Source organism: Calonectris borealis, chromosome 4, assembly GCF_964195595.1.
Source record: "Calonectris borealis chromosome 4, bCalBor7.hap1.2, whole genome shotgun sequence".
Classification (NCBI taxonomy): Eukaryota; Metazoa; Chordata; class Aves; order Procellariiformes; family Procellariidae; genus Calonectris; species Calonectris borealis.
In genome coordinates, this window is record NC_134315.1 from 56,034,974 (window position 1) to 56,061,053 (window position 26,080).

Consider the following 26,080-nt stretch of genomic DNA (forward strand, 5'->3'; position numbering starts at 1 on the left):
TCTTTTAGTCAAAGAAGTTTAGTAAAGAATTTGCCAGACCTATAATAATTACTGCCCATGAAGTATGCAGCAAATCGTTTAAGCATTTGGAAGGACAGGTGCCAGCTAACGGTCAGAAATTTCCCATCCACAGAACTCAGCCCTCTGATACAAGTTCCCTATTTGGTAGTATCTTTTCAGCAATTTTTCACATTATGTTCCTGTTACTGTTTGTGAGAGACAGTATGATCTGTTTAAAGCCTGCACGGAGAGGGATGATCATCACCGTAGAAATCAGTCAGGGTGCCGCGGGACTCCCGGGTTGGGTGGATACAGTATTTAACACCTGACACTTACAGAAAAAATGCAGATTTCACCTTAATCCAGAAACCTCCACAGATTTCCTCACTTTGGCAGATACAGAAGAGGTGAGGGGCATCCATTGCAAGAGAAAAATGAATGTACATGAAACACTTCAGAATATGAACTTGTAGGATGTACAGATTAAAGTAATTGGAAACATGAATTATTCTGGGAATGAGATAAAGTATTTCCAGTATGGGAGAGACATGGCACACACCGGGCCCCGCTGCCTACCCGGGGGGCTCCTGCTGAAGGGCCAGGCCCCGCTGACAAGGCCGGAGGGGCCCCGAAAAACCCCGGGGAGGGGTCGCTTCCTGGCCGTCTGGGCGGGCCTCCCCGCGACGGGGCATTCCGCGGCGGCACCCGCCCCGGGAGGTGTCGCCCCGCCGCCGCCCCGTCCGCGAACTTCCTCAGCGGTCCGCGGAGGCGGCCCTGGGCAGCCGTCATCCCCCGGCGGGGCGGAGAGCCGCGACGGGACGATGACCCAGCGCCGGGAGCTGCGTCCCGCCGCGCCGCTGGACGAGGAGCTGGAGGCGCTCGGGTAAGCGGCGGTCGGGGCGGCGCCGCGGGGGTCCCCGCGCGAAATGGCGGCCCCCGCCCAACCCTGGGGGCGGCTGAGGGGTGCGGGGGTCCCCGCACGAAATGGCGGCCCTCGGGTGGTGCCCGGCCACCCGACGGGGGCTGACAGGGTGGCAGCTGCTGGTTCTCGCTGATGAATTTGGTAATGAAGTGAGGAATAAGATAAACTGGGGTTTGTTTTAACGAGCCCGCCGAAGGGCCCCGTGCATGGTGTGCAGCCCCTCAGAGAAGCCCACCGCCTCGTCCCTGTGGTGGGTTCGAGAGGCCGGCAGGCTCCCGTGTACAGAGGATGCTGGCTTGCCGCAGTGAGTGGGAGAAATAAATAATGGTTAGAAAAACTATAGCGCAGGCAGGCGTTTCAAATATAGTGGGGAATTAGGGGCAAGGGGCTACAGCTTCACTCAGAGAAGCTCTGCGACATTGAAACCTCTGTCGGGAAGAGCCTGGGTTGTGCCGCGTCGCTTACCTGCGTGTCAAGGGAGCACCAAACCCAGAGCTTATCCTCGGAGCTGCCTGTCCTCCCTGGCTGCAGACCTGCGCCATCATTTCGGCCATCTCGTAGCTTGGCCTGGGCCCTGGCCCAGAGGGCTGCCATCCCAGCTGCCATGCTGGCCGCTCCCTGTTGGGCCCTGGGAGGCAGCAGGCTTCCCCTGGGTGCCTTGGGCTTCGGGAGTGAGAGCAGTGGGTGTGGGTTCGCAGTTGTTATGAGAACGTCACCCTTACTCAAAAGCAAAACCCGAGGAGCAAAAAGGAAGGCCGAAGGTTGCAACAGGCTTTGCTCCCTGTCCGATGTGACTCGCCCATTTTGTCTGCCAGTTAGTTTTGCTTTTTACAGGAGGAAGGCTTGGGTTACTTTTTCACTGGCAGCATTGCCATGGGCGAGAAGAAACGCGCGCTGGAGGAGCAGCACAGGTGGGCACAGGGAGGACAGAGAGGGAAGGATTGGTGGCAGCAAAGCAAAGGGGAGACAAAGCAGGAGAAAGGCCGGTGAAGATACTGACAAAGCAAAAACGCTCTGGTGTCATTTCTGCATTCAAAAAGAATAGATGAAAGAAGTAAAGGTTTTTTGCTTCCTGAGTACTTATGGATAAGGACCAACTCATTGTTTACGTTTGTGATTAATTCACTTAGTGAAGAAATTGGAGTGCAACAAAGGGACTTGGAATTACTATCTCCACATTGCTGATACTTTCCCATATTTAGAAGAACCTGTTAATGCAATGCCTGTTACTGAAGCATCTAACAAATATGAAATGAAGTAAAGTCACTTTGCAGTGGTACCCAGAGTGAACATTATATACTTTTCCTTTACATTTGTAACATTACGCTTATCCCAAAAAAGTATTTACAGAGAAAAAAAAAAAGTTGCAGCTGCTGTGGGAAGCATGATTCCCAATTACCAGGCTTTTATATGGCCTGAGTTGATTTATGCCAGTAACCTGTGCTTATAAAGAGCCTCGCTGGTTGGCAAGGAGTTTGTCCTCATAGATGATCTTGTAGGACTGCAGCCTGATGGGGTACCTGATGTGGTACCAGTGAGAAGGAAAGACTACAAATGAGAAGGCTATGAATATGCATTTTTAAAGCTGTAGCTTCTTTATTTTATTTCCACTTCAATGGAAAACCTGAACTTTTCACCCTACCACAAAATACTAAGCATCTCCTTCAGGGCAGTGTGTTGAGTTAAATGCACTAAACGTGAATAAAGCAATGCCAAGCAAAGATTCCCTTCAAATCATTAAACAAAGCCCTTTTTTTTCGGCTAGTACCAAACCCACTTTTTTTTTTTTTTTTTGCTTTTTTCTAAAGAGGAAAAAGAAGTCCTCACACACCAAACATTCTGGTAGCATAGTCTAAAAGATCTCTTAATGTAAATACTTTTTCAGCTGGAAGAAGTAGGTGTGTCACTGTCCAGACCATAACATTAAATTGTCAGCCACCACAAGGGTTTTTTATCCTAAACTTAGTCCCTGATGCTATCACAGTGCTGAGCTCCCCTTACACCCGTAGTAAGTAGTCTGTAGCACAACTGAGACCCAGTTGTGAGGAATATATGTCATTGCAATAGTAAAGATCAACAGAGATAAGGGTCATTCAAATGAGCAGCAACTTTGACATTCACATATCTTTGGGGGGTGGAATTTGAAGCAGATTATTTTAGAGCTTCTGCTTTACTGTGCAAGAAGTTGGAGAAGGTCTGAAGAAGTGTGAAATGGGAAGGACTTTTTCTTTACTTTTAAGAGAGGTTGGGTACTGAGGTAGTTTACCAGGTCAGCTGGTCATCAAAATGGAAAGTTGACAGCAATGTAGACGGGTGTACAGCATAAAATCTATCTGACTCTCTGCTAGGGTTGGAGGACCTGGTATTTGCTGGACTGTTCTAGATTAATGCTCCTGTAATTACACTGAGAATATTGGAGCTGGTGAGAGCAAGGCAGGAGGGAGGGAGGAAAAAAAAATCAATATATACAAAACCTGTCTTTATATACAAAATCAATATATACAAAACCCTGCTCTAGAGATATCCCATCTGTCACAAAAAAAAGATCAAGAAACAAGATTTAACAATCCCAGTTATCATCAGGGACAATCATAGTCACTGAAAGATCTAGATATATCTACAGCTGTTTATCAGATTTGATTTTTTTTTTCCCCAGAGCCTCAGTATTTGTAAAGATGGACTTTCTGACCTTGTACATTACAACAAAAGAAAGCAGGAGTGACGGGTTTGGCTTTTTTTTTTTTTAAAACTGTTTCATTCAGTCTGAGGGAAGATGGTGGCTTATATTTATTTGGAGAGTTTGGGTGGTCAAACAAGAGTTCAAAGTGATAATTCAGATTACTGTCAGCTTCATTGTCAAGGTGTTTATAGGTGGAACTAATGCCTAATGAAAAGGAAGATCAAAATCAGAACACGTTGTTAAGAACGTGTTACCTCATTCATTAACTTCTTCCCTAAATCTACCAAAATATTTAAAAGGGAGCACTGAAGTTTGTCAAAAGAGACTTAAGCAGCTTGGCTTAAAGGAAAAGGAAACTGACATCGTTGAGTCTTCTTTGAAGGTCTCTGGCTATTCCTGGAGTCAACCCTTTTTCCAATTGCATTTATGGCTGTTACTGCTAAAAGGACAGCCTGCGCACTGCGGTGTGAAACTCCCGTAGCTGATCACGTAGAATGTGAGTTTGGGGAATTCCACATTGCAGTTCACGTTTATTTGTGCAAGAGATGAGAATGCGGAATATCTTGTCATCTGAGCAGTTACAGGCTGGTCTGGTAACACAGCTTCCATCCCAAAACAGCATAGCTTGGGTGACACTGTTTGTCTTTTGGAGGTGAAAGGAACAGGCCAAGAGGAAACAAGTTTTTGTAGCATTTTTCCTTTTGCAGTCTAAGTGTTCTTTGTCATCCCTTGCAGCACAGCTTTTATGTTCCTTCAGCTCCAGGTTTGACAATACCATGACAGATGGTATTTGTACGACTGAACAATACACTTCATGCTTAGTTTTAGTAACAGGAGAGAAATTAGGCCACAGGCCTAGATCAGATGATAAAATTGGGGAATTGAGGAACTTGTATGACTGGGACAGGGCAAATGGTCATAAGAATTTTTTTTTCCTTCATCTATATTTCTAATGTAAACAAGGGCAAAATTACAACAGCTAGAAAGTGGGCAAAAGAAATGGGTGAAAATCAGAACAAAGGCAGTTGAGAGAAGGGGGAGAGAAAATGGAAGTGAAAAGCAGAACCTGAACTAGTGAAAGCCTACAGTTAGAAGACATGAACTTTAAGGCTGGATACACTGATGTTACTTCCTCATATTTCTATTTTTAAATTATTTTTCCTATGAAATGGCACCCTTGTATTCCAGCAAAGTACTTTACATAGGTGTGTGATTAAGTGTTTCAGTGTGGCACATTGAAAGGATGTCTAATAAATACCAACTTTGGTGTATGCCACCTATAACTTCTGACTTAGCATTCTTGCCCTTTTGTAGGTTCTCTAGAGTTCTGTCAATGCCAAAACTTCACTATTACTGACGTGAGGTACACAGAGCCCTTTGCGACTTTCAAATGATAGGTAATGCTTCTAGGGTTTGATATTAGGGAAAAAGTTAAAAAAAAAAACTTGACAGATATGATCTGGAAGTTGCTGAAATCCAGCACGTGGAGAATAGAAAACTAGTGAGGCTATTCTGTAGAGCATTTTTAGAGTACAGGCACGCGAAGAGCATTGCGTCCAGCCAGAGGAGGTAAGTCAGTGCTTTCCCGCTAACTCCATCGAGCAGTACAGTGTACTTACTCCTTTAACCAAAGACTGGGAATACGTCTTTGAGGCTAGTATATCGTTTCAAAGTGTAAGAAAATTCAACTCGTTGTGGTAGAAGATTTTTTTTTATAAGATCTAGTGCAAAAAGTGCAAAACCTGCCAACACCTACCACCACAAAAAAAAACAACCCACCACCCCAGGTAAATATCTGCTCTGAAAAGTACTAATGAAGTCCTACTGAGAGCACATCTGGACTGTCTCCCCTCAGTGTGCATCTCCATTCCCTTTCAGAGGTGGACGAGAGATGAACTAGATTTGCTGTGTTTCTGCTTGGCTCCTGCAGCTCCTGCACCTTGGCCAAGGTGCTTTCCATGGGGACAGTCACCCACCGAGGAGCACAAGCAGTATTGTACCTTCAGCAATAGGGGAGGGAGCTTCTGGGAAGGGAGCAGAGAGATCACCCAGCTGCATACTGAGAATCTCCTTCCTGCTACAGAGAAGGAACTTTGAATTGCCTGACTCTTTACGAAAGCAAGCCAAACATGCACACAGTTTCTAACTCTTCCAGGCTATAACTATCTGAGAACATAATCTGATAAGGACACAAAAAATAAGCATGACCTCTGCCTATTGCATTTATCTGATAGCTAGGCATACTTCAGAGTTATCACTCCAGAGACTAAAACCAAATGGCAGTCAGAACTTCTAGCTGTGCTCTCTTCTGGTGCTAAGCTATCTTTCATTTTTATGAGGAAGAAAAGCAAGTGTTTCGGCTGGGTGTTACACAGTTTGCACATGGAAATGGCTGAGAAGAGAATTATCCAAGTCACTCCACATTCATCCTTGGGTTAACCATGGATGAATGTTTGTGTTCCTTGTGTATTCTGGGATTGTTAAAAAGTTAATCCACCTGATGCCAGCTACAGGTTTATTCCAGCTCCTGTCTACACAGGCGGAAATGTTTTGCAAAATATCCATATGGTTTCTTTGCCAACAGCATTATCAGAAATGACAGATGCCAAACCTAAGGGCTGTCTGATCTGCAGGGGACATAAAAACGAAGTTTCATTAACATTTTTCTTTGAAACATCTTGGGTTGTTAAAGAAAAGAACAAATGAACATTTTGCGGATGATGTTCTTACCTGAAGAGGGAGTTTCCCACCCCGAACATTGCTGTAACATACGCCTGATCATCACCACTGTGTAGGGAGGTCTAGCCACTGCATTAACTACACAGAGATCTTAAGGAAAGAAGAGATTTTAACGCGAGTATGTCCTATTCTGGAGTTGTGATGATGAGCATAGCTGCAGGAGTATGGCTGGCTGGCGTAGACATGGCTTGCACTGTGGCAGCCACCAGCTTACCCCATGGGGGAGCCCCACTGGTGACTGGGTGGGCAGATCCTTAGGGCAAGGCTGTATGCTCTGATGAGTTTTGGTTTGCTGGGGCACCGTGTGTCTCATTTCTTTCTCCTCCTTCTCTTAACAGCAATGTTAGTAAAGCCCTTCCTATGCTGCCACGGATGCAATCTGATCTAAAGAATAGGCTGATTTCTGAAAATGCTTTATCTTCCAAAGAGAAACAAAGGTAATCTCACTAGGGCTGCATGCCCATCTTAAAACGTGCTTTCATGGGCCCAGCAGACTCTTCCACTCCAAAGAGCAGGAAGAATAGCGTGGTCCTTCAACAACACGCACTGACAGCACAAACATGCTTGCACGTATGGGATAAAGAGATTTAATGTAATTTAGGACAAAGTTAAAGTAACAAGAATGGATAAATAACAGCAATTATAAACTCTGAAACTGAGATCACTAGACTCTATAAGTTGGATCAAATAAAAATGACTTTTGGAAGGACCTTCAGAAACAGCCCAATATGCAAGATATCGTTCAAAATGAAAGAGTTAAGACAATTCCTTTTTGAAGGACTTGCTAGGGGCTTCAAACAGATGGGTGTTTGTAAAGCCTTTTGATTTCCTTTATTTTTTGTTTTAAGAAGGCAAGAAGGTAGATACAGTATTATGTTTTCTATCAATAGTTTCCTTCCTCAGGTATCACTCAGAAGACAACCAAAACTTAAGCTAAAGGTGACTGCGCTTTACAGTGTCTTGCTGAATGAGCCATGTCTCCCATCTTGATTTACCCGCAAATCTCAAAGAACTGCCTAAAAGATTTTTTTCTAAACAAGATAAATAGAAGGATTCCCACTCCGACAAATACTTAAATTCAACTGAAGTGTATCTAGTAGTGTCCAACCACAGGGCTGTTTGGGTTTCTTTTTAGTCCTGTTTACTTGCATTTGTGTCATCAGGCAGGCTTGACTGGGAGAGCAGACTATTTGCATAGGTGTGTATTTGTTTACCTTCCTGGTGGACTGTGTGCAAATGCTAATTTTTCCACAGCATTTTTAAATTTTACCTGTGTTCATGCAATTGGAACAAATTTTGAGTGACCATTTTCATGGTGGAATATCCAAGTAACCTGACAGTTGTTACTGTTTGAACCATCTGTGGCAGTCAGGAGGAGAAAAAAAAAAAGCTATGTATACCACAGTCGCTTTGGCACTAAGATCTGTATTACTGTCTCACATCCACTTCTACTTTTTAAGCTGAGCAAGAGGAACATGGTAACATTTGAGGGATTTTTGTCTGAGACAGCACGTTTAGGCAAGAAGACTGGTGCAACCTTGTCAGCAAAGATTTAAAACTGCACTTTAAAACAACAGTATTTTCCCAGTTAAGTGGGTGAGTTTTTGTTGTTTATTTTTGGTTGTGGGTTTGTTGGGGTTTGTTTGTTTTGGGGTTTTTTTTTGTTTTTTTTTGTTTGCATAGTGGTAAAATTTCATTTGTCACTGGCCTTTTATTTGTAAAGAGAAAGTAGATTTAAACACAACATTTTTTAAACTTATGTGACTTCTATTTTAAAATCTTAATAAAAGGCTTTTTGGAAATAAGGTAAGCGCACTTATGAGCAACCTCAAACTGAATATGCCTCCTTTATGAAAATGACCATTTACAGATTTTCTCAATGTATGTTTCTTTTGCACAGAAGTGAGAGAAATAGTGTTATGAAATTCTACCCAAAACACAACGTTGTCTTCTCAGCTGTAGGTCCAGCCAAGTGTGCATGCTGATATGATCCTCATCGCATCAGGACAGACCTGACCTTTGACTGTTACTTACTTGGGTAGTTAATCCCAAAGAGGATTTTGGCTAACAGGTGTTTCAAAGGATGACACTTTGATCTTTAAATATTCATTATTTTATTCTACTGTGTAGATAGCTCACGGAGCACGTTCTAGAGCCATAGCAGCAATACCCTGTCTGTATTGAATTTCACATGGATCTTGTCTTCCACAGGGTTAACAGTCTGGAGTCTCTCATAAAGCAATTTATCAGTCAGCTGGCCTTTCAAATAGGCAGCCGTCTAAATTCAGAGTTAAAACTTTGTGTGAGATGCCAAGTCTAGTGGCAACTTGAAAAGAACAGATAAGGGGAAAGAGTATGCAATTACAACTCGTTTCAGTTTGAAGACTGCCATGATACAAATGCCGGAAAGTGCTGTGATCACACTTCTGCTTTCAGTCAAACTGTATTTCTCTGTCCAAAACAGTAATAGACTTTGACCCCAATACTACAGGCACACACGGTTTAAAGGACTCAGCACCACTCCGCATACAGACAAGGGGAGAAGCTTGCTCCCTGCAGAGCTGTGCCCTGGGTACAGTATCCCCTCCTCCTTCTGCACCAGAGGTTCTGGTGTGTGTATATAACTTATCGTTAATATCTGCACACAGTGTGTCTTACAGGATTGGCACTCCAGCCTTTTATAGCTGTGGCTCTTTTTTGTGTTTAGTCTCAGGATCATTTCTAATGAGATCCTTTTCTGTTGAAGGAAATCAGGTGTTTCTATTGTGAATCATTCTGGATGGAAATGAAGCTGTAAACAACATTTCATGATCTTTTTTGCAGGATTTTTTTCTGTGGATTCCTTGTGGAATTTTTCATATAAAAAGATTAATGAAGTTAGTTTTAACTGAAGTTAAATGAAGCAGACGTTTAGATGTTTTCCTGCACTGCTCAAACCACGTATGGCTGAGCGGCAACAATGGCGAGATTTCTTAAATTTTCACTTCAAATTCTGTCAGTTAATTTTGGTCCCTTCCTCTGTTCTTTCTTCCAAAAACGTTATGCTTCAAATGAAAATTTTAAGCTTAGGCAAATGTGTTTAATTGCAGATCTTAGCAGTGCAGATGAACTGAGTTGTGGAAAACACAGAATGTGGGAGGAGTTAAGTGTTGCCTGTTTGCCCCAAAAGAGGAAGTGTACCAAAGTGTGTAGATATGTCAGGAAGTACGGATTCTGAAAATAGACAAAGGATCCTGCATACCCCCCAAAATTGCTTTCACCTTATCAGCATAGACCTGGGTAATTTGTTGCTCATGCAAGTAGAATTTGCAGGGTTTTTTAGATTCAGCAAACTGTCAGCTGTTTGTACACAACTTTGTAGTTAACAAAAAATAGTTTTCTGAGCGCATTGAAAAGCAGCTGCTGAAAGGGGCACAGTTCTGTGTAACTTGTTGTGCCCGTGAGAAGGATGGTAACTCAAAATTGTAGCAGTGTTAGTTGCAGTCCTTCCTCTTTCTCTAACTCGGCTCCATAACACAACAGAAGCTGTCAGTTAACAGCTGAGCAAATGATGCTTTAACCCCTTGTGTCTTCCCAGGTGGTATCATGATAACCTTACCCGACACGCAGCAGAAGCGCTGCTGCTTTCCAACGGGCAGGATGGAAGCTATCTCTTGAGGAAGAGTAATGAAAGGGAAGATTTGTACTCCCTCTCTGTAAGGTAGAGTATGGACAGAAGGGAATTTATCTAATGCCACACAGCTAGCAGTTTTAAAATCTTCACTTACTCCCATGTTTGTTTGCATGTCTCATGCATTGAGATGACCTGCAGATTTTTTCCTAAGGCTCGAACTATTTTAATATATATTCCTAATGGTGTAATCCCGCTGAATGACATTTTGTTAGAAGTAAAAAAAAAATTGGATTGGATTTAAAAATTGGTCTCATTTTTCCAAACTATGAATTAATCTTAGTGGCAAAAAACACCATTCCATGGATTGGCTCTAGATTTTCAGTCTGTATGATAAAAGTCTGTTACAAGAGTTTAAGAAACAGCTGATGGGAGTAGAAAAGTTCTATGATGAGGATAGTAGTAAATATACCAGTTAATAGGTGCTAACTTCACGGGTTTCTGGATCACTGTATAGGAACCATCATCTCTGAGGGACGATCCAGTGTTTGACTGGATGGTTTTACTTGATTTGAACAATATTTTGCAAGGGACAGATGTCAGGCCCTTGAAGTTAATTACGGCAATTTACATCAGTTCAGGACACAGCCAATACAGCGCTGTCGTGGTTTAGCCGCAGCCAGCAGCTAAGCACCACACAGCTGCTCGCTCACTCCCCCCTAACAGTAGGATGGAGGAGAGAATCGAAAGAGTAAAAGCTAGAACACTTATGCATGGAGATAAGAACAGCTTAATAATTGAAATAAAATCATCATAATAATAAAGAAATGTAATGAAAAAGAAAATAATAAAAAGAGAGGGAAATAAAACCCAAGAAAGGCAAGTGATGCAAATGAAAAACAATTGCTCACCACCAACCGACCAATGTCCTGCCTGTCCCTGAGCAGCAGCACCCCCAGCCAGCTTTCCCCTAGTTTATATACTGAGCATGATGTCATATGCTATGGAATATCCCGTTGGCCAGTTCGGGCCAGCTGTCCTGGCTGTGCCCCCTCCCAGCTTCTTGTTATCTCCAGCCTTTTCAGTTGGTAGAGCACGAGAAGCTGAAAAGACCTTGACTAGTGTAAGCACTACTTAGCAACAACTAAAACACCAGTGTGTTATCAACATTATTCTCATACTAAATCCAAAACACAGCACTATACCAGTTACTAGGAAGAAAATTAACTCTATCCCAGCCAAAACCAGGACAAGAACACAGGTAGCCTGGCCTGGGTACTTCACTACTGAATCACATTTAAAGAATCTCCCAAGAAGGAGAGAAGCCACAATATTTTAGAGAGGCAACATGAAAGACATATGCAAGGTAGTCTCTGCATGTCAGCTGAGTGGAGGTAACCAACTCTAAATATGTTCTTAGCCTTTGGCAACTGTATGATACATTAAGCCTCTACAGTGAAATTTTAAGCTAGTGCATTCAAGCTCATTTCTGCCTCAGACTGAGCCTCTGAACAATTAGTGACCACAGCTCAGCTGAATTGCAGTAACTTTTTAAGCTAAAGTCACTTTGATCGGTGTAATGATGCTAGTTATTCACAGCCCTAGTAGATAGGAACACAGCATATGCCCTTGAAGTTGTGACTTTCTGTGTATTCAGTTACCAGGAGCGTTAAAATTTGGAAGTGTAGTCACTTGGAAACTGAGGAAAGCGCAATTTGCACATACCTTGTTCCCCAGAGGTATAGAAAAGGCAAATACTAATTGCTTCACTCACCTCTGACAGAAGACCCAGGAGCAAGTGGGCCTGTACATAAACTGCTGAAATTATTACCACTATAGACAGCCATTTATATTAGGAGCTTGGGGGGGGCTGCCCGACAGATCTGAATTGATGTTACAAAATGAGTATTCGGAGTAGCAATGACTGAATTGAGTGCAAGTCTTGGGAAAAAGAATAGTAGCATTTATAAGTAATAGCTTTCCTTAAAAAAAAGTAATTTTAAATGAGTTGTCATTGCTGATTAATATTTTTTTACTTTAAAATGTAATCTACCTCAGACAATTAAAAAAAAATATATATCTTGAAGCTAGTTTTAAATGGCACTCAAGAGACAACTTACTGTAATAAAATAAAATTTAAATAGTTGTTCTTTTAATAGGAAACAAAAGCTGAAGTGTTAATTAATGAAAATAAATTTGCTGCTTGTAACATATTCTAGCCTTAGAAGACCTAGAAAAGTCTACTTCAGGCCAATTCCAATCTCTTGTTCTGCTCTCCATGTAGGAACGAGAGTTAGTTACTGCATTACCATATGAACTGAATATCCCAGTCTGGACTTTGATCTTTTATTCTGTTACATTTGTTTTTTGGTGGCACAGCTCCCTTGAAATACTGATTTTGATTTTAAAATGTTTTAATAATTTTCTACTATTCGTTTAAGTTTTCCTTTCCACTTTTTGACTAATATTAAAACTTAATTTTAGAACAAGTAATTCAATTTTGTTCTGATACATTTTTGTAGAAAGGATAACTTCAGCAATTTTGGCTGTCATTTTCTTTCTCACCTAAAATGTCTTCTATAGCTTTTACTTTACTTTCTGCCTCTGCCTCACAAGGAACTTCAGTCATTATTATAGTTTGTTTTAAAAGCAAACAATGCTTAGACATCCCTTGAGGTTTTTATTGACAGCTGTAAGAAGAGAGATCACATACTGCCTGAAATCCACTCCCCCAGCTACATTAGCCAACTTTAAAAAGGAACTAGGAAATAGAGTAGGAGTTGCTCTCATTGCAACATTGTATTTCCTGTGAAATTTAATGAAAAGATGAAAACCCTGTCATTGCAGCGGAGTCACAGCAGCTATTTACTGTTGTAGGGCATCTGCACTCGGCTTGCACGCATTGTGTCTCAGCTGACAGTAGCGCAAAACATGCAGGAGGTCAATAAAGGCATGTTCTACAATATCACAAGTACTGTTCAAAGATAAATATTTGTTTAAATACCTGTTTGACATTATAATCTCCTGTGGAATTGGCAATAAACAATGGAAAAGGCACTATAAATCCCTTTCTTCACCGTATTTTCAGTATATTTGGTACATACATTTTTCCTGAGACAAAATTTTCTCCGGACTGTTTTGGATGCTAGTAACATTAGCAGAAGTAACTTTGTCACAGGAGAGATACTTGCAGTAAGTGCTTCACTGTCTTCTGAAGTCAAAATAATTGCCCGTCCAGGAAGTGAGGCCTTGCACACTTCTCTAAATACCATCAGCTTTCATAAACAAATGCTGTTACTTCCCTGACAGACAAAGGACCCTGGTTCGTGTTTGACAGTGCCCATCATAGAGGAACCATTCGTCTGAGTACAGAGACAAAGCAGACAAATTCTAAAGCCTTAAGTATCTAAAGTTAGGTTATTAAATCCTGTTTAGGTGCAAAAAAGAGACAGCCTGTTTTTGAAAGAGAAACAGACATTTTTGATGAGATTGGATGTTACCTGAAAAGTAAGACATATACCAAGTAATACAGGTACACCATCAAGACTGAAGCCCGGTAAGTGAAGGGATATCGTCCTGCTTAGACAGCAGGCTGGAAACCTCGTTTGTGAGTTGTCTTACTGATTGCCGCAAGAGTTAATTTAACTTACTTGGCCTTTCTAGGCTTTCATCATCTCATACCTGTAAAGCAGCAATTAGATTTTTCTTAATAAATGTGTTGAGTATTCGTGGGGGACAGTAATGGCAGTAGAATTACTGCTAGGACAGTGATTGTCAGCCTGTGGTCTGGGCCAGATTTCCTGTAGTGGAAGCTGCTATTTAAGGGTTGTATGTGCCAAATGCCTTTGGCATTTATGCCTTGACAAATTTTCCTTTTTTTATTTTAGGGGAAAAGATTCTGTGAAACACTTCCATGTTGAACATACAGGAACTTCATTCAAATTTGGATTTAATGAATTTTCCAGCTTGAAGGAGTTAGTCATGCATTTTGCAAATCAGCCTTTAATTGGAAGTGAAACAGGTAAAGAGAGCCATGTGTTTGCATGAACACGTTTGTAGTCATGCTTCACACAGATCTAAGTAAAAGGAGCTTCCAATGTGTTATCAAATAGATCTACTAGTGTAGTGTTCCTCTTCATAAATTCACGTTTGTATTAACCTCAGGTATCTAAGATGTTCCTCTTCAAAAACTCTTTCAAGTACTCTGAAGACAAACTATGTGTAAGCTTACTGGGTTTTTGCTAACCAGGGACGTGAGCTCCTTTTGATTTCTCAGAGAGAGAAGGAAGCATTTCAAAATATGCGTGTACTGGAAGGAACAGAACCTTCTCAAAAAGGGCGAAACTAAAGCAAGATGTTTAGTGAGGAAATAAATGTTCATCTATGAAGTTGAAATCCCCCAATAAGAATAAATGGAAAAGGGACTTGAAATTGTTTAGCTCCACTGTTCGTCATCCAAGGAAAAAATCTGCAGTGATATGTTCCTCTTTCCTGTAGGGAACGTGGCCTGTATTACCTCTCCCTTTCTGTCTACAGTGGATCAGCCTGCTGATGCCACCTGCCATCACAGTGATTTGTCTTGTTTTTAAGAAAAAGAGGGAGAAAAGCACAGGCTTCTCTAGCAGCCAACGTGCTGCCTGAATTAAGAGTCAAAAGATTAAACTTGATTCCTACAAGTGAGTTGAACACCACCAGACCAGAATCCCTGGAGAAACAGATGCATATTATCATGATAATGCCAGTTTTAGATTTAGCTTCAAATGTAAGAGTTGAAGATGTGTCAGTACAAGTTAATGCCAGAAACTTCAGTATCCTGTGTAGAAAATGTATGCAAATAACTCAGACTAGTACAAATTATATATGCAAGAGACCAGTTAAATGATAGTTGGCATATGCAATAACTGTAATATGTCACACACTAAATATGCACTGGTGCTTTTTTAACTCAAGCATTAAATTCAAGGGTTGCTTTGCTAATTTTTTTTCCCCCCAAAAAATGCAGTGGTACACTCAATATGGCACTTGTATCTTTCAAAGCATTCTCTTTTTAAATTGCTTTTAAGAGTGGTTCGAACACAGAGTTCCTACATGTATCTTTTGTGCCAGTAAGCTATTTTCCTGTAAAATCAGACATGCACCCACAGGCCTAACGCTGTAAAGATTTCAGATGACATACAAAACTTATATTTCCCCATTCCTTCACTGCATGTGTTACAGACATTAGTAATCAAGGCATTGGTGTTATGTGATCTCTGTGGACAGGATCAACACTGCTGAATGATGGGCTCACTTGTCGCCTTAAAGCTCCCTAATCAGATTCTGCTGGCTCTGTGAAACCTCTTCAAGTTGGATGTGCTACAGAATAAGAAAAGCCATTTGAACATCACATCAAGAAACCTTCTACCTTACCTTACCATGATTAGCAGTAGAGAGGAAGAGAGAGTTAGCACTCAGGCAATGTTCCTTCAGATACAGGCGTCAAAGGTCTCCAGGGTGGTAACCGATTAGTACCAAAAAGGGGGTAGGGGCTCATCAGAGCCCACTCTAAGCCAAGTGTCAGCGTGGCAGAATGACCGGCCCAACACAGGGTCACACGGCAGGTTGGTAGAAAAGCCAGAAACAGAGTCTGATTTCTTAGGCCGCACTTCCCTTCAGTGAAAAGCAGCAAGCGACCTTTAGCTCAGGCATTAGTAGAAAGTAGTTGGACCAATTTTTCTTATGCCTTGTTATACTTAGAAACAACTTTCTGTAGAAACACTGTGAGATCAGGAATGAAAGAGTAAAGCAAGATAGCATTTTTCATCTCCTCCTTGCTTATGGACAGGATTTTATAAGACAAAGACCCACGAGAGAATATGTAATGGTTTCCACTGTCTTCCATTTAAGTTTGTTTCACTGGAGCTAGTTTTGTGTCTGAAGAGGCTCTTTGATCAGTACCTGAACGCACGGGCCTGCACCCCTGCAAACTGGTCCATGGAGCACAGCAGTTCTCTTGTACTGGGACAGCTGCAGGTTTGTGCTTCAAGCCCAACAAACCTTGTCTTACTACAGCTTCATTTGCCACTCCAAATTGCTACATGGACTTACATTTATTTTTCTGCAGTGTGATATGTACACTTCCTTCGGAACTACAGATAATTAAAAGGAAATTGGGGCTACTGTGTTCTGTGAGATGGTTTACTGAACAGGCAAGCTGAACCTATTCAGTAACAAGGTTAAAGCAATATACTATCATATTTCTATATTTTTATCTTTATTCAAAGTGTCAAGGTCAACGTTATTCTTACCTGTTTGCTTTGTTTATCAATTTTTACCTAAATTATTCTGAAAACATATAAAAACTTTAGGTCATTACCCAAACAAAAAAGCCAAATTCACTTGAAACTAACATTTCCAACAATGGGACTAATTTTCATTCTTCCTTAGAAATAGATATCACGCACAAACATGCAAGAAGAATCTTGCTACAGTGCAGCTTTTACTAGTTCTTTTGTACAGTTACCAGATGATTCTGTACAAGTATCTTTTGTGGAGAAAAAACGCTGAGAACTTACTAGAAGACAAATACTGTATAAAATGTTAAACTAGTCGTCCCAGTTCTGCAACAGGGCTCTTTATCCACGGTGTACAGACGATGGTACTCTGATTCTATGCAACTGCTTAAGAGTAGTTTCTGTAGACTGGTGATGGGCGTGTTCTCAATTTCCTTTTAAATGATAAAGCATTATTTTTCTGAAAGGCCAGAAAGAATTAAACTGATTTTGACTTTTCACCTACTGCAAGTTGAATTTATCACATTTGCATACACCTCCTGTGCCTGCGAACAGATTTCAGTTGGTTACTTCAAATACAATTTTTCCACTTCCCTTTGTAGCCCTTCCCATTACAAAATATATTTTAAACTTTATTTCACTTTTAAATTACTCAATCACCTGTAGGTTTCAAGTCCAAGTTCTTGCCAATTCTAGCATCCCTCGTCTTTAAGAGCTGACAATATCAGCATAAAATGCAAATGGAGCATCATTTGGTATGCTGTGACATTATTTTTGAAGAATGAGATTAGATGGTGTAGCAGTTGCTATTTTAAGGAGGTTCTTCACTATTGTGAATAGTGTAATAGATTCACTATTGAGAATGCAGCTTTTTGCAGAGAATGTGCAATAATCATGACCTTATTTGGAGAACAAAGAATGGCTATAATCAAAATGTTACTAACTGGAAAGAGCTATGGTAAAACGGTTAAAGGTGATGGTAATGTAGGCTTACTGTTAGGAAGTCTGTATCTGAAGTTCTGACAGATTAAGTGATTTACACAGCAAGCAGTGGGTCATTGGCAAAGCCAGGATGACTGTTACGACCTCATATCTAGTCTAGCATCCTGCCTACCCGCCCAGCCAGCCTCCTGTGCAGGAAGGGAATTTAATGTGTCAAGTCACTCCCTGCAAGCACTAGTTAAGTTTAAAGGTTTTAAAAAGATACCATATATTTACAGTTTTCACAGTTGCACGTAAACAGGCGTGATAACGTCTGTAGTCACATCTTCATGAATGCAGTGAAAGTCTAGGTCACGTGTAGGTCAGCATTTCAGCTGTAACTATGAAATCTGTGTTTCAATTTGTTCTGTATTACCTTATTACTCCCTGACTGGAAAGAAGGTTCAAGCAGGACAGGAGACACCTGCCTTTGAGGGTTGTCCGACGGTCCTGTTCTGTTGCTGTCTTGATTTTTTGCCACTTACCAGGCATTGCAGAAGGGCTTTAATTACCTACTGCTTAGAAGAAGTGAAGAGGGTTTTCACTCTTGTTTTCAGAGATGTGAGAACAAATTGACTCCCTCTATACAGGGATGAGAGAATGGATTTAGGCAAGGTCCAGGTGCCCAAGGTATTGAGGACTCAGCCACACAACAGAGCCAAGGAAGTGAGACTGGGCAAGTGAATCCAGCAGCAAGTGCCCCTCTGTAGTTTGCATGGATGGATTTTTGTAGAAAATACCTTTCACAGAGTCTAAACTATTCAGATGATGCATGTTAGAAATATTTGTCTAGTTTTATCAGTATGGGAGAATCATTTACAGCATCTGATTGTTTTCTCACATGGATGTGGCCTGAGTCCTGCCCCCTTCCAAGGAAAACTCCTTACAGAGAGTGTCACAGAGATCTTGGGGAGGTTATTAGCTCTTATGCCTTTTTAATTTTAGGAAAAGGTAAAGTTAACCATTCCACAAACAGGCAGCTACTGCCAGTTATTTTCTAAGACAGTCTAGCCAAATGACACATTCCCGCTCTTTTTCTTTCCAGGAACCTTAATTGTATTGAAGCATCCCTACCCACGGAAAGTGGAAGAACCTTCCATTTATGAGTCTGTCCGAGTTCACACGGCGATGCAGACGGGAAGGACAGAAAGCGATCTTGTTCCAAATGCTCCCTCAGTAAGTTGTGTTCTGGTGGGAGGGGTGCTTCTTCCGGCCCGAGTTTAGTATGATTGCTGGAGTGAGGTATGGAATAACACCAGCAATTCATCCCTTTATGGGTTCGTAAATACAGGAAGTCTTTGCCGACAAACACAGACTTGCTAAGTACAGTTCTATGACAAATAAAGCCTTTTACAATTGTTGTCACTGAGACCTTCGATGCTGTCACTGGGAAAACATTGTCTGCAGCTGACCTAGGTGAGTCTGACCATCCAAACAAAGAATATATGAAAGGTTTTCATTCTCCTGTTACCTTCCTTTTAGAATGCCATCTTAGCAGTAACATTACCAGGAATTAAAAAACAAAACAAAACAAAAACCCCACACACCACACAAAACAAACACAACACTTCTCACATCTTTCCGACAACATTCATCAGGCTGTATGCCACAATACATATGTCAGGTTGCATAGTCAGCCCTTGTTTTGCCAAACATCCTTTACAGCCAGTGGGAAGTCTCCCTCTCTCTCCCCCCACAGGTGAGGAGAGGAATACACTAAATAGCAAAACCAAGTAACAGCTACAGGATTTACCACATTTTGTCTCATTGAGTGAATATGAGGATTAGATGACAGGAAACAGATAGTAGTCCTGACAGACAAACTCATTATTTTTGCAGTCGTCTTTGTTTGTTAGAATTATTTTGCCCAGTTAGCAATATACAGCCTCCTTCCTAACTGGGAGGAAGGAAAGAGCATCTCTGACTTTCTAGGTCAGTTAAAAAGTGACCTTTTGAAAAAAGTATTCAAAGACATGCAAGACAGGCAGGGACACATTTGAAAAAGGAAACCCCAAACTGAAGCGCGGTACAACCAGGTTAATAAGGGTATCTGTATCCTGATAGGTACATTACTCAAAAGGGGTTTTTTGCATTTTCACACTTGGATTTTATTATTTTAGAATCACGTTGTCTTAAAGCAGGAAGACAGCTTGCTGTATTCTGACACAGACTTAAACCCAAAATAGAGCGATATGACAGAAGAGCCTCCACCCTTTCTGCCCTAGTAATTTTGAGCACAGTAAAAGGCTGTGTCATGTTAAAAGCTACGCCTTACTGGTGTGAGAAACAAGAGAACATCTTCATATCCATTTGAGCCACCTGCTCTGACATCTGTGGCTCACTTGGACAGTAATTAGAGACTTTAAATCCCTAGTAACTCCTATCTAAGTGAGACAGGTGGTTTCTCCAGAACAGTATTGCTCAGAACAGAGAGGAAAGTATTTTAATTACATACTATATTTTTTGAGAAAAAGAGGAAGAGTTACATTAATATGGGTTAATGAAGTTGATAAAAGAACCACTTCTGATGTGTCTCACAACCAACCCTTCATGGCTGAGTTCCACTTTAACCTCCAAAGAAACTTCACTCCCACATACAACCAATAAAAAGGCAGTATTTTTCAAGAGCAAGTAGTAACTAACTTGGCAAGAATTTGGTTTTCAGAGGTCCGCAGTCTCACAACTAGGTCCCTACACAGAGTTATAGTATCTGAGAAGTCATAAGGTCCCAGTGTCAGTCATGGTGGCAGAGAAACAGTTCAAAAAACAAATTTTCAATAAGCACATTGAATGTAAGAGCTTTTTCCTCTCAAGCATGTGGCTGTTTGAGAGAAGAGACTGCCTAAGTAAAACAGCACTTTCTCCCCTGCTTGCATTTCAAGAGCGATTTCTGTGGATAATTCCGCTGTCAGCTAAACCCCAGGTGCTCCTGGTTACAACAGGTACTGAGGCAACCATCTCACTTTACTAAATAAACCGTAACTGCAACTATTTTGTTGTGTTTGGTTGAGAAGATGCAGGCCAGAAGCCTGCTGAGGGAGGCACGGTCTCAGAGGTTGCCTTTAGAGCCGGCGCCCATCCATGTTTACCCTAGTGGTGGATCCAGCTGTGTGAGGGGAGCACAGGCAAGTGCCCATGGGAAGTTTCCCCAAGAACAGGCTGCTCTTCCATCTTCCGGATGTAGGCAAAGAGGGGGATGTGGGAAATAGAAGCAGAGCCTCAGTCTCTAACCCCGATCCCTTTCCTTGTTACTTCACAGCTTGGTACAAAAGAAGGATATTTGATAAAACAAGGCAAAATAGTCAAGGTAAGGAAAACTCTTACTCCTTGCTTCCACTCTGCAATCACCCACGGAAGCTAGAGACAATGCAAAGCTGAAATAGCTCCACCTGCTTTCCCCTGCAGAGAGGAACAATTTGTGTTTGAGCAGCAACAAAGCACGACTGTAAATCAGAGCAAGTCAGCAGCTTTAAAGGTTTTTCTTTCCTAAGAAACATTACCCTAAATTCTCACAAGACAATTACCATCCGTTCTTGATCTTTCAGAATTGGAAGACAAGGTGGTTTACACTGCATAGGAATGAACTTAAGTATTTCAAAGACCAGACAGTAAGTAGCAAACACCAGTTCTACCTTTTAAACCTCTATAGAGGCAGCTGCAGCCTCCTTCCATCTCTGGCTTCTTGCATCTGTATCACAGCTTCCCAAGCTAAAGCTTCCCGTACTGTCAGAGGGGTCAGACCTTTCAAATAAAGTCAGAGTTTTGCTGATGACTTCAACAAGAGAAAGTAAGTTTTACAGCTTACAGCTCTGTCAGTCTTACCTACTGGATAAGAGTTGTTGTTTACAGTGCATTTTTTGGTTGCTTTGTTCAGTGGATTTTAAGCTACCAGCACAACACAGCTTTTATCGGTAGCTTTGACATACAACCTAACAGACAGTGGTGCTATTATAATATTTCTGCAAATACTAGTAGTATATTTTGCATTCCTTGATTTCATCCTTTTATTTCAAGTGGTTGCACAGCATACATAGAAAACCATTCATTTAAAAATGTCTTCCTTCCTAGCACTCTGACATAGATTAAGCTGCTGCATCTGGGAAAAAGTGTGTCCTTACAGTTGTGTTACATTTCTATCTTAAACTGAGTAAAAATAAGAAATAAGAAGTTCTCCACCCTTACAATACCTCCAGTTCGGGTTCCTTCATAAACACAACCAAACTCTTTACCTCTTGCCAAGCCCTATTTCAGGCATCTAGCAGATTTTAACAGAACAGCAGACACAACTGCCCTCTCTCGCCAAACATTACCATTTATAAACAGTTATGTATTTATGGGGCCTTCCATCAGTTTTCATTTCAGTTCAAGCCAACTTGCATTAAGTTTCCAGGATAACGTTTCAAAGGGCAGCACTCCAAACATTTGAGTAGCATTTGTGACTTACCAGGCGAGAAAGTGTCTTTGTCAGGAATATGGCCTCTTCCCAGGCAGCAGCTCCGGTGTCTCCTGGCACTCCCATTGTTGCTGTGGGGTTGCAGATACCTATAGGTGAGCAACTTGCTGCTGGCCCTGAGATGGCATTCACTAGCACACCTCAGCACAAGTGGCTTTCTTCTAGCGTAGTGTATAACTAACAGCCACTGAGCCGGAGGAAAACATAAGGAAAGGTGAGAAAGCAACAGGCACCTCCATACACTTCATGAAGGACCATGGGAACAGCTAAGGGCCTTTGGGCAGAGAGCAAGCTCTTCTTCTACTTCAGCTGCCTCTTCTGAGCAGCTCAACAGTGTGAGGCTGAAACAAATCAAAGAAGAACTCTCACACCTAGAAAGAGTGAAACTCTTAAGGGAGATGAGTTGCAGTTATACACAGTCTACATTCCTGCACCTGAGCACTCCTGGGCCTGTCCCAAGAAACTCAGATACACACACTGCTTACACAGCCAGACTTACCACTTCTGCTGCAAGCACTACTTTAGCTTTGCTTCCGCATTTCTCCCTACCCACCTTCACCCTTCTAAAGCAGTTATGAATTAATTAAATCTCCAACAGCTGGCTAGGCCTGGTAAGACCTCTGACCATCCCCTTATCTCTGTAAACCTTAGCTGGAAGTGATACCAGATTTGCTGCTGTGTCAGTTAAATTGTAATACATCAACCAAACCCCAGCAGTCTGCATCTAGCTCAAACTTCCCTGCAGTAGAGATCTCCTCTGTTGTTTGTCTAGATCTGAACTGATTGTCCTGGTTTTTTATATTTAGCTCAATTCATACCATGTTAGCACTGATGTTACGTTTGCTAATTTGGGTTTATGGTGTTACAGCTATTGTACCTATGCCTGGAAAAACTTCATGTGCCTGTAAAGGTTTAGATGCACTGAAGATGAACTGAGCTTATCTTCTGTTTTCATGTATTCCCATTTTAAAACCATTTTATTTTCAAGGCCACGGAACCGATTCGGGCACTTGACTTAACTGAATGCTCAGCTGTGCAATTTGACTATTCCCAGGAAAGAGTCAATTGTTTCTGGTAAGTTGCTGTACTTTCTCCACCTTGCTGGGAAGGTCAAAATAGCCGGGGAAGTTTGAAATATAACCACTGGGTGCTTTTGAAAGCTCCCTTGCCAGTTGCAACCCTGCTCTTCCTCTAACTCACGAGTCTCTTTCTGTCAAGCAACCTCTGTCAGTCCTGCATGGTGTTGGCAAATTACTGCTGGCAAAAGGTTTTTTCCTTGGCGAGGAGGAAGGGTGTAGGCCTATGTGTAGTGGGAATTTCTTTTCCTAACTCTGTAAGCACGTGTAATCATCACCTAGACCCATGGAACTTAGATACGGTCTAGTTCCTAGTTCAGACATTGCTACGGGTCACACAGTAACCGCTTCTGTGCCCAGATGTGGGTCTTTTGTCCTTATGGGCCAAGGGCAGTGTCTCTCCAAGCTGCAAACGACTGTAAACCGTTCTTGGCTAACCTCCCTCCTGGTGACTGAACAGGAGCACGGCCTCCCTGCCCTGCTCTGTCTAAACAACTGTTGGTGCAGGCCAGCTGGGTTCAGTTTTAGGAAGGACTACCAGTTGTTCTAGCAATTTAAGAAATAGTTTTAATTGTTTACTTACAGTTTAGTGTTCCCACTAAGGACATATTACCTGTGCGCGAAAACTGGAATAGAAGCCGACGAGTGGATTAAAATATTGCGATGGAAACTGGTAAGGTGATGTGCAGTGTTACATGGCAGTACGCCTCAGGCAGCAGTACCCTTGGTACTGCCGTCATAAACCTCCCCGTATTGTAGCACCCAAGTGCTGCAGTTCTCGGTATCTGCGAGAAGGGAGTACTTGTTCTGGCTTCCAGGCCAACTAGAATGCAATATGTAGTTTTTGCATAACGTATATGCCTGCAAACCCACTTTAGCATTTTTGGGATGCACTTTTAACACATACTCATTAGGAAGACGAAATTACTTCCGTCTTTAAGGATGTCATTGTATAAACCGTAAACAATATAGAGCATCAGCACAGACTGGATGTGTTGGGTCATGAAGGAAGCAATGAGAAGACAATGTAAAGGCATGAAAGCGTTACTTCCTTAAAAATATCAGTATTTGGGTTGGTCATACTCACCCACATCGACATGGATGCAGACAAACAGTAATGGATCATCTTTCTGTTCTAGTCACAAATACGGAAGCAACTGGAGCAGCGTAACGCCACCCTCAGTTCCTAGCTGCTCCTCCAATACTTCTGCTCCATTGGCAGGAATTGCCTCTCTGCCAGGGGGAAGGCATTGCTTACAAGAGGACGGTTTCACATGTCTCCATTACTCACAGTGGGCGTGCGTGTGCACGTATACCCGCACACAGACGCTTGCATCCAGCTCTGCCTACAAAGGATTCGTACAGCTGAGTGCTCTCGGGCTGCTGGGTCACGTGTGGAGACGGTTGCAAAATCAGAGTGTTGGTTTGATATGCATGGTGTATGTCTGTAGTGCACACTTAATTCAAACACCTGTTAACTAATCACAGAAGTAGTCACTGTTTAAAACTTTTGTGATTATTCAGAGCACTCTCGATAATTTATTGCAAGCTCCATCACAACTAACCATTAGCAGCATATTCTGTAACCTTGAGCCTGTTATTTAAAACCAGTCCTTTCTGGAAACGTTAAATATTTCTTTTGCATTAACTGTTTAGGCTCTAAACCAAAAGAAAAATGACAGAGGTAATTACATGCTTATAAATAGTATCTATATTACAAGCCCGAGAATATTTCAAGGCCCTTTTCAAGGTGATGGATGAGTAACACTTAGTTCTGGTCAAATATGGTTTTGTATGGTTTAGATTTATACTGCAGTGATGGCTACAAGTGAAGGTTTGTTTCAAACAACATCTATAGGTAACGGTGAGCAGCGTCATGTGAGCACTGTTGTTTACAAACCAGGATTATGAGAAACTGGCAGCTGGTTCCCAGCACACGTATGACAGAGCTGCCACGGGACTCTAAGGATGGGTGACAGGCTCTGCAGAAGCCTTTGCCTCTGGCAGCTACCAGCGTTGTTAGTAGCATTACGAGTTGGGCCCCTTACACTCCCCCTTGAAAACGGGCTGGATTCTGTACTTTTTCCTCATGCGGAGAACTCAAAATGAGGTTTTGTCCAGAACTATGTTCTAGAATTAAGCACTGCTTGCTTTATATTAAACAAGACCAGTAACAGAAAAGCCCCATGTACACTAAAAACATGAATTTAACAGAATACATCGTCTACATAACCCAATGTAAATTTCCATCTATATTTTGGAAGACTCGTACGTGTGTAACAGCATTGTGGCTCGCTAGAGAGTTGAGAAATGGAAGCCCAGTACTTTGGTGCTGTAGTCAGATTAAATGTTACATTTTGGAAGCAACGCTTGGCACACTGGAGGGTCCCAAGACCAGCTTGGCCCGAGTTCATGGCTGACCCAGCTGCCAGACCCCCTGAGCAATCCTGCTCCTCCCGGAGGGGTGCAGAAAGCAGGGAGCCCCCGTCTCCCCGCATAACGGTCAAGTTTCTGCTGCAACGTTGTATGCAAACCTCTCCCACTATGCAAATGCTGTGGCACGGGGCTCAGTATTGCTCACACAGCAAGTCAGTGTTCAGTAGATGCCTTTACTGTGAGAAGGCTGAAGAGGAGGAGGGGGAAAACATACTGGAAGAAAAAAAAAGAAAATCCAGATTTGGACATAGGAATAGCATTTTATTTCAACTTAGAAATTCAAAATATTTGTAAATATTTTTATACAGACTGTTTTCTGAATAAAATGTCATTATAAAAGTACCAAAGGTCTTCTGTATTCCTGTACTGTATTGTTAAAGCTTTGCCCTCCTTTCTCCCTTAAAGAAGTGGTTTAACAAACTGGCATCTCCCATTTAGTTAAAAAGCTTTGATGAGTTTGTGTGAGATAGTGGCAGCGTAAGGGGACAAGAGCGCCAATATTCTCCGATAGCACCACTGCTTGGAAATGGAGCTTGAAGTGTAACCACAAAAGCAGCCTTCCCTTTTTCACATGAACAGGCCGTGCTACAAAGTGTTAGAAGCAGGTTCAGCACATGGTGTCACGAACTGACGCCAGCAAAAGAAACAGCGCTCGGCTGGCCTGGGAAGCAGTCACAGACAGACGAGTTGAACAGGAGCTAACAACAGGAGTAGGCCTCATGGAACACGAATGCTTTTTGCCAGGAATACACACAGAGATGCCGTGGGGCTCAGTTTCCAGCTGCTTCTGTAGTGACCAGCTCTGAACAGAAAGCTCAAGCCAGTTTAAATGGAAAAGGGTTGACTGACAAATTTTAGTCTCTGACAGAGCTTTTGAGCCAAGAATTCCCAGCCCTTATTTTTGGCACCAC

General features: G+C 41.9%; 1 protein-coding gene across 3 annotated transcripts; it reads left to right on the top strand.

Moving 5' to 3' along the window:
- The first annotated feature begins 727 nt into the window (after positions 1 to 727).
- On the top strand, positions 728 to 25,516 carry DAPP1 (dual adaptor of phosphotyrosine and 3-phosphoinositides 1). Of its 3 annotated transcripts, XM_075149614.1 has the most exons (9): positions 729 to 883; positions 9,919 to 10,041; positions 13,839 to 13,972; positions 18,250 to 18,380; positions 20,464 to 20,511; positions 20,750 to 20,812; positions 22,646 to 22,731; positions 23,319 to 23,406; positions 23,873 to 25,516. In XM_075149614.1, the coding sequence occupies exons 1-9, from the start codon at positions 822 to 824 to the stop codon at positions 23,921 to 23,923; spliced, it is 786 nt and encodes a 261-aa protein (XP_075005715.1). In that variant the 5' UTR covers positions 729 to 821; the 3' UTR covers positions 23,924 to 25,516. The 3 variants fall into 3 exon arrangements, with proteins under 3 accessions (XP_075005717.1, XP_075005715.1, XP_075005716.1); XM_075149615.1 differs by lacking the exon at positions 20,464 to 20,511; XM_075149616.1 differs by lacking the exons at positions 20,464 to 20,511; positions 20,750 to 20,812 and having other exon boundaries at positions 728 to 883.
- The last annotated feature ends 564 nt before the right edge of the window (positions 25,517 to 26,080 follow it).

Coding starts and splice junctions, on each gene's coding strand:
- DAPP1 (XM_075149614.1), top strand. CDS start 822: ATGACCCAGCGCCGGGAGCTGCGTCCCGCCGCGCCGCTGGACGAGGAG. Junction 13,973..18,249: donor TTTAATTGGAAGTGAAACAG/GTAAAGAGAGCC, acceptor TTTTCTTTCCAG/GAACCTTAATTGTATTGAAG. Junction 22,732..23,318: donor GAAAGAGTCAATTGTTTCTG/GTAAGTTGCTGT, acceptor GTTTACTTACAG/TTTAGTGTTCCCACTAAGGA.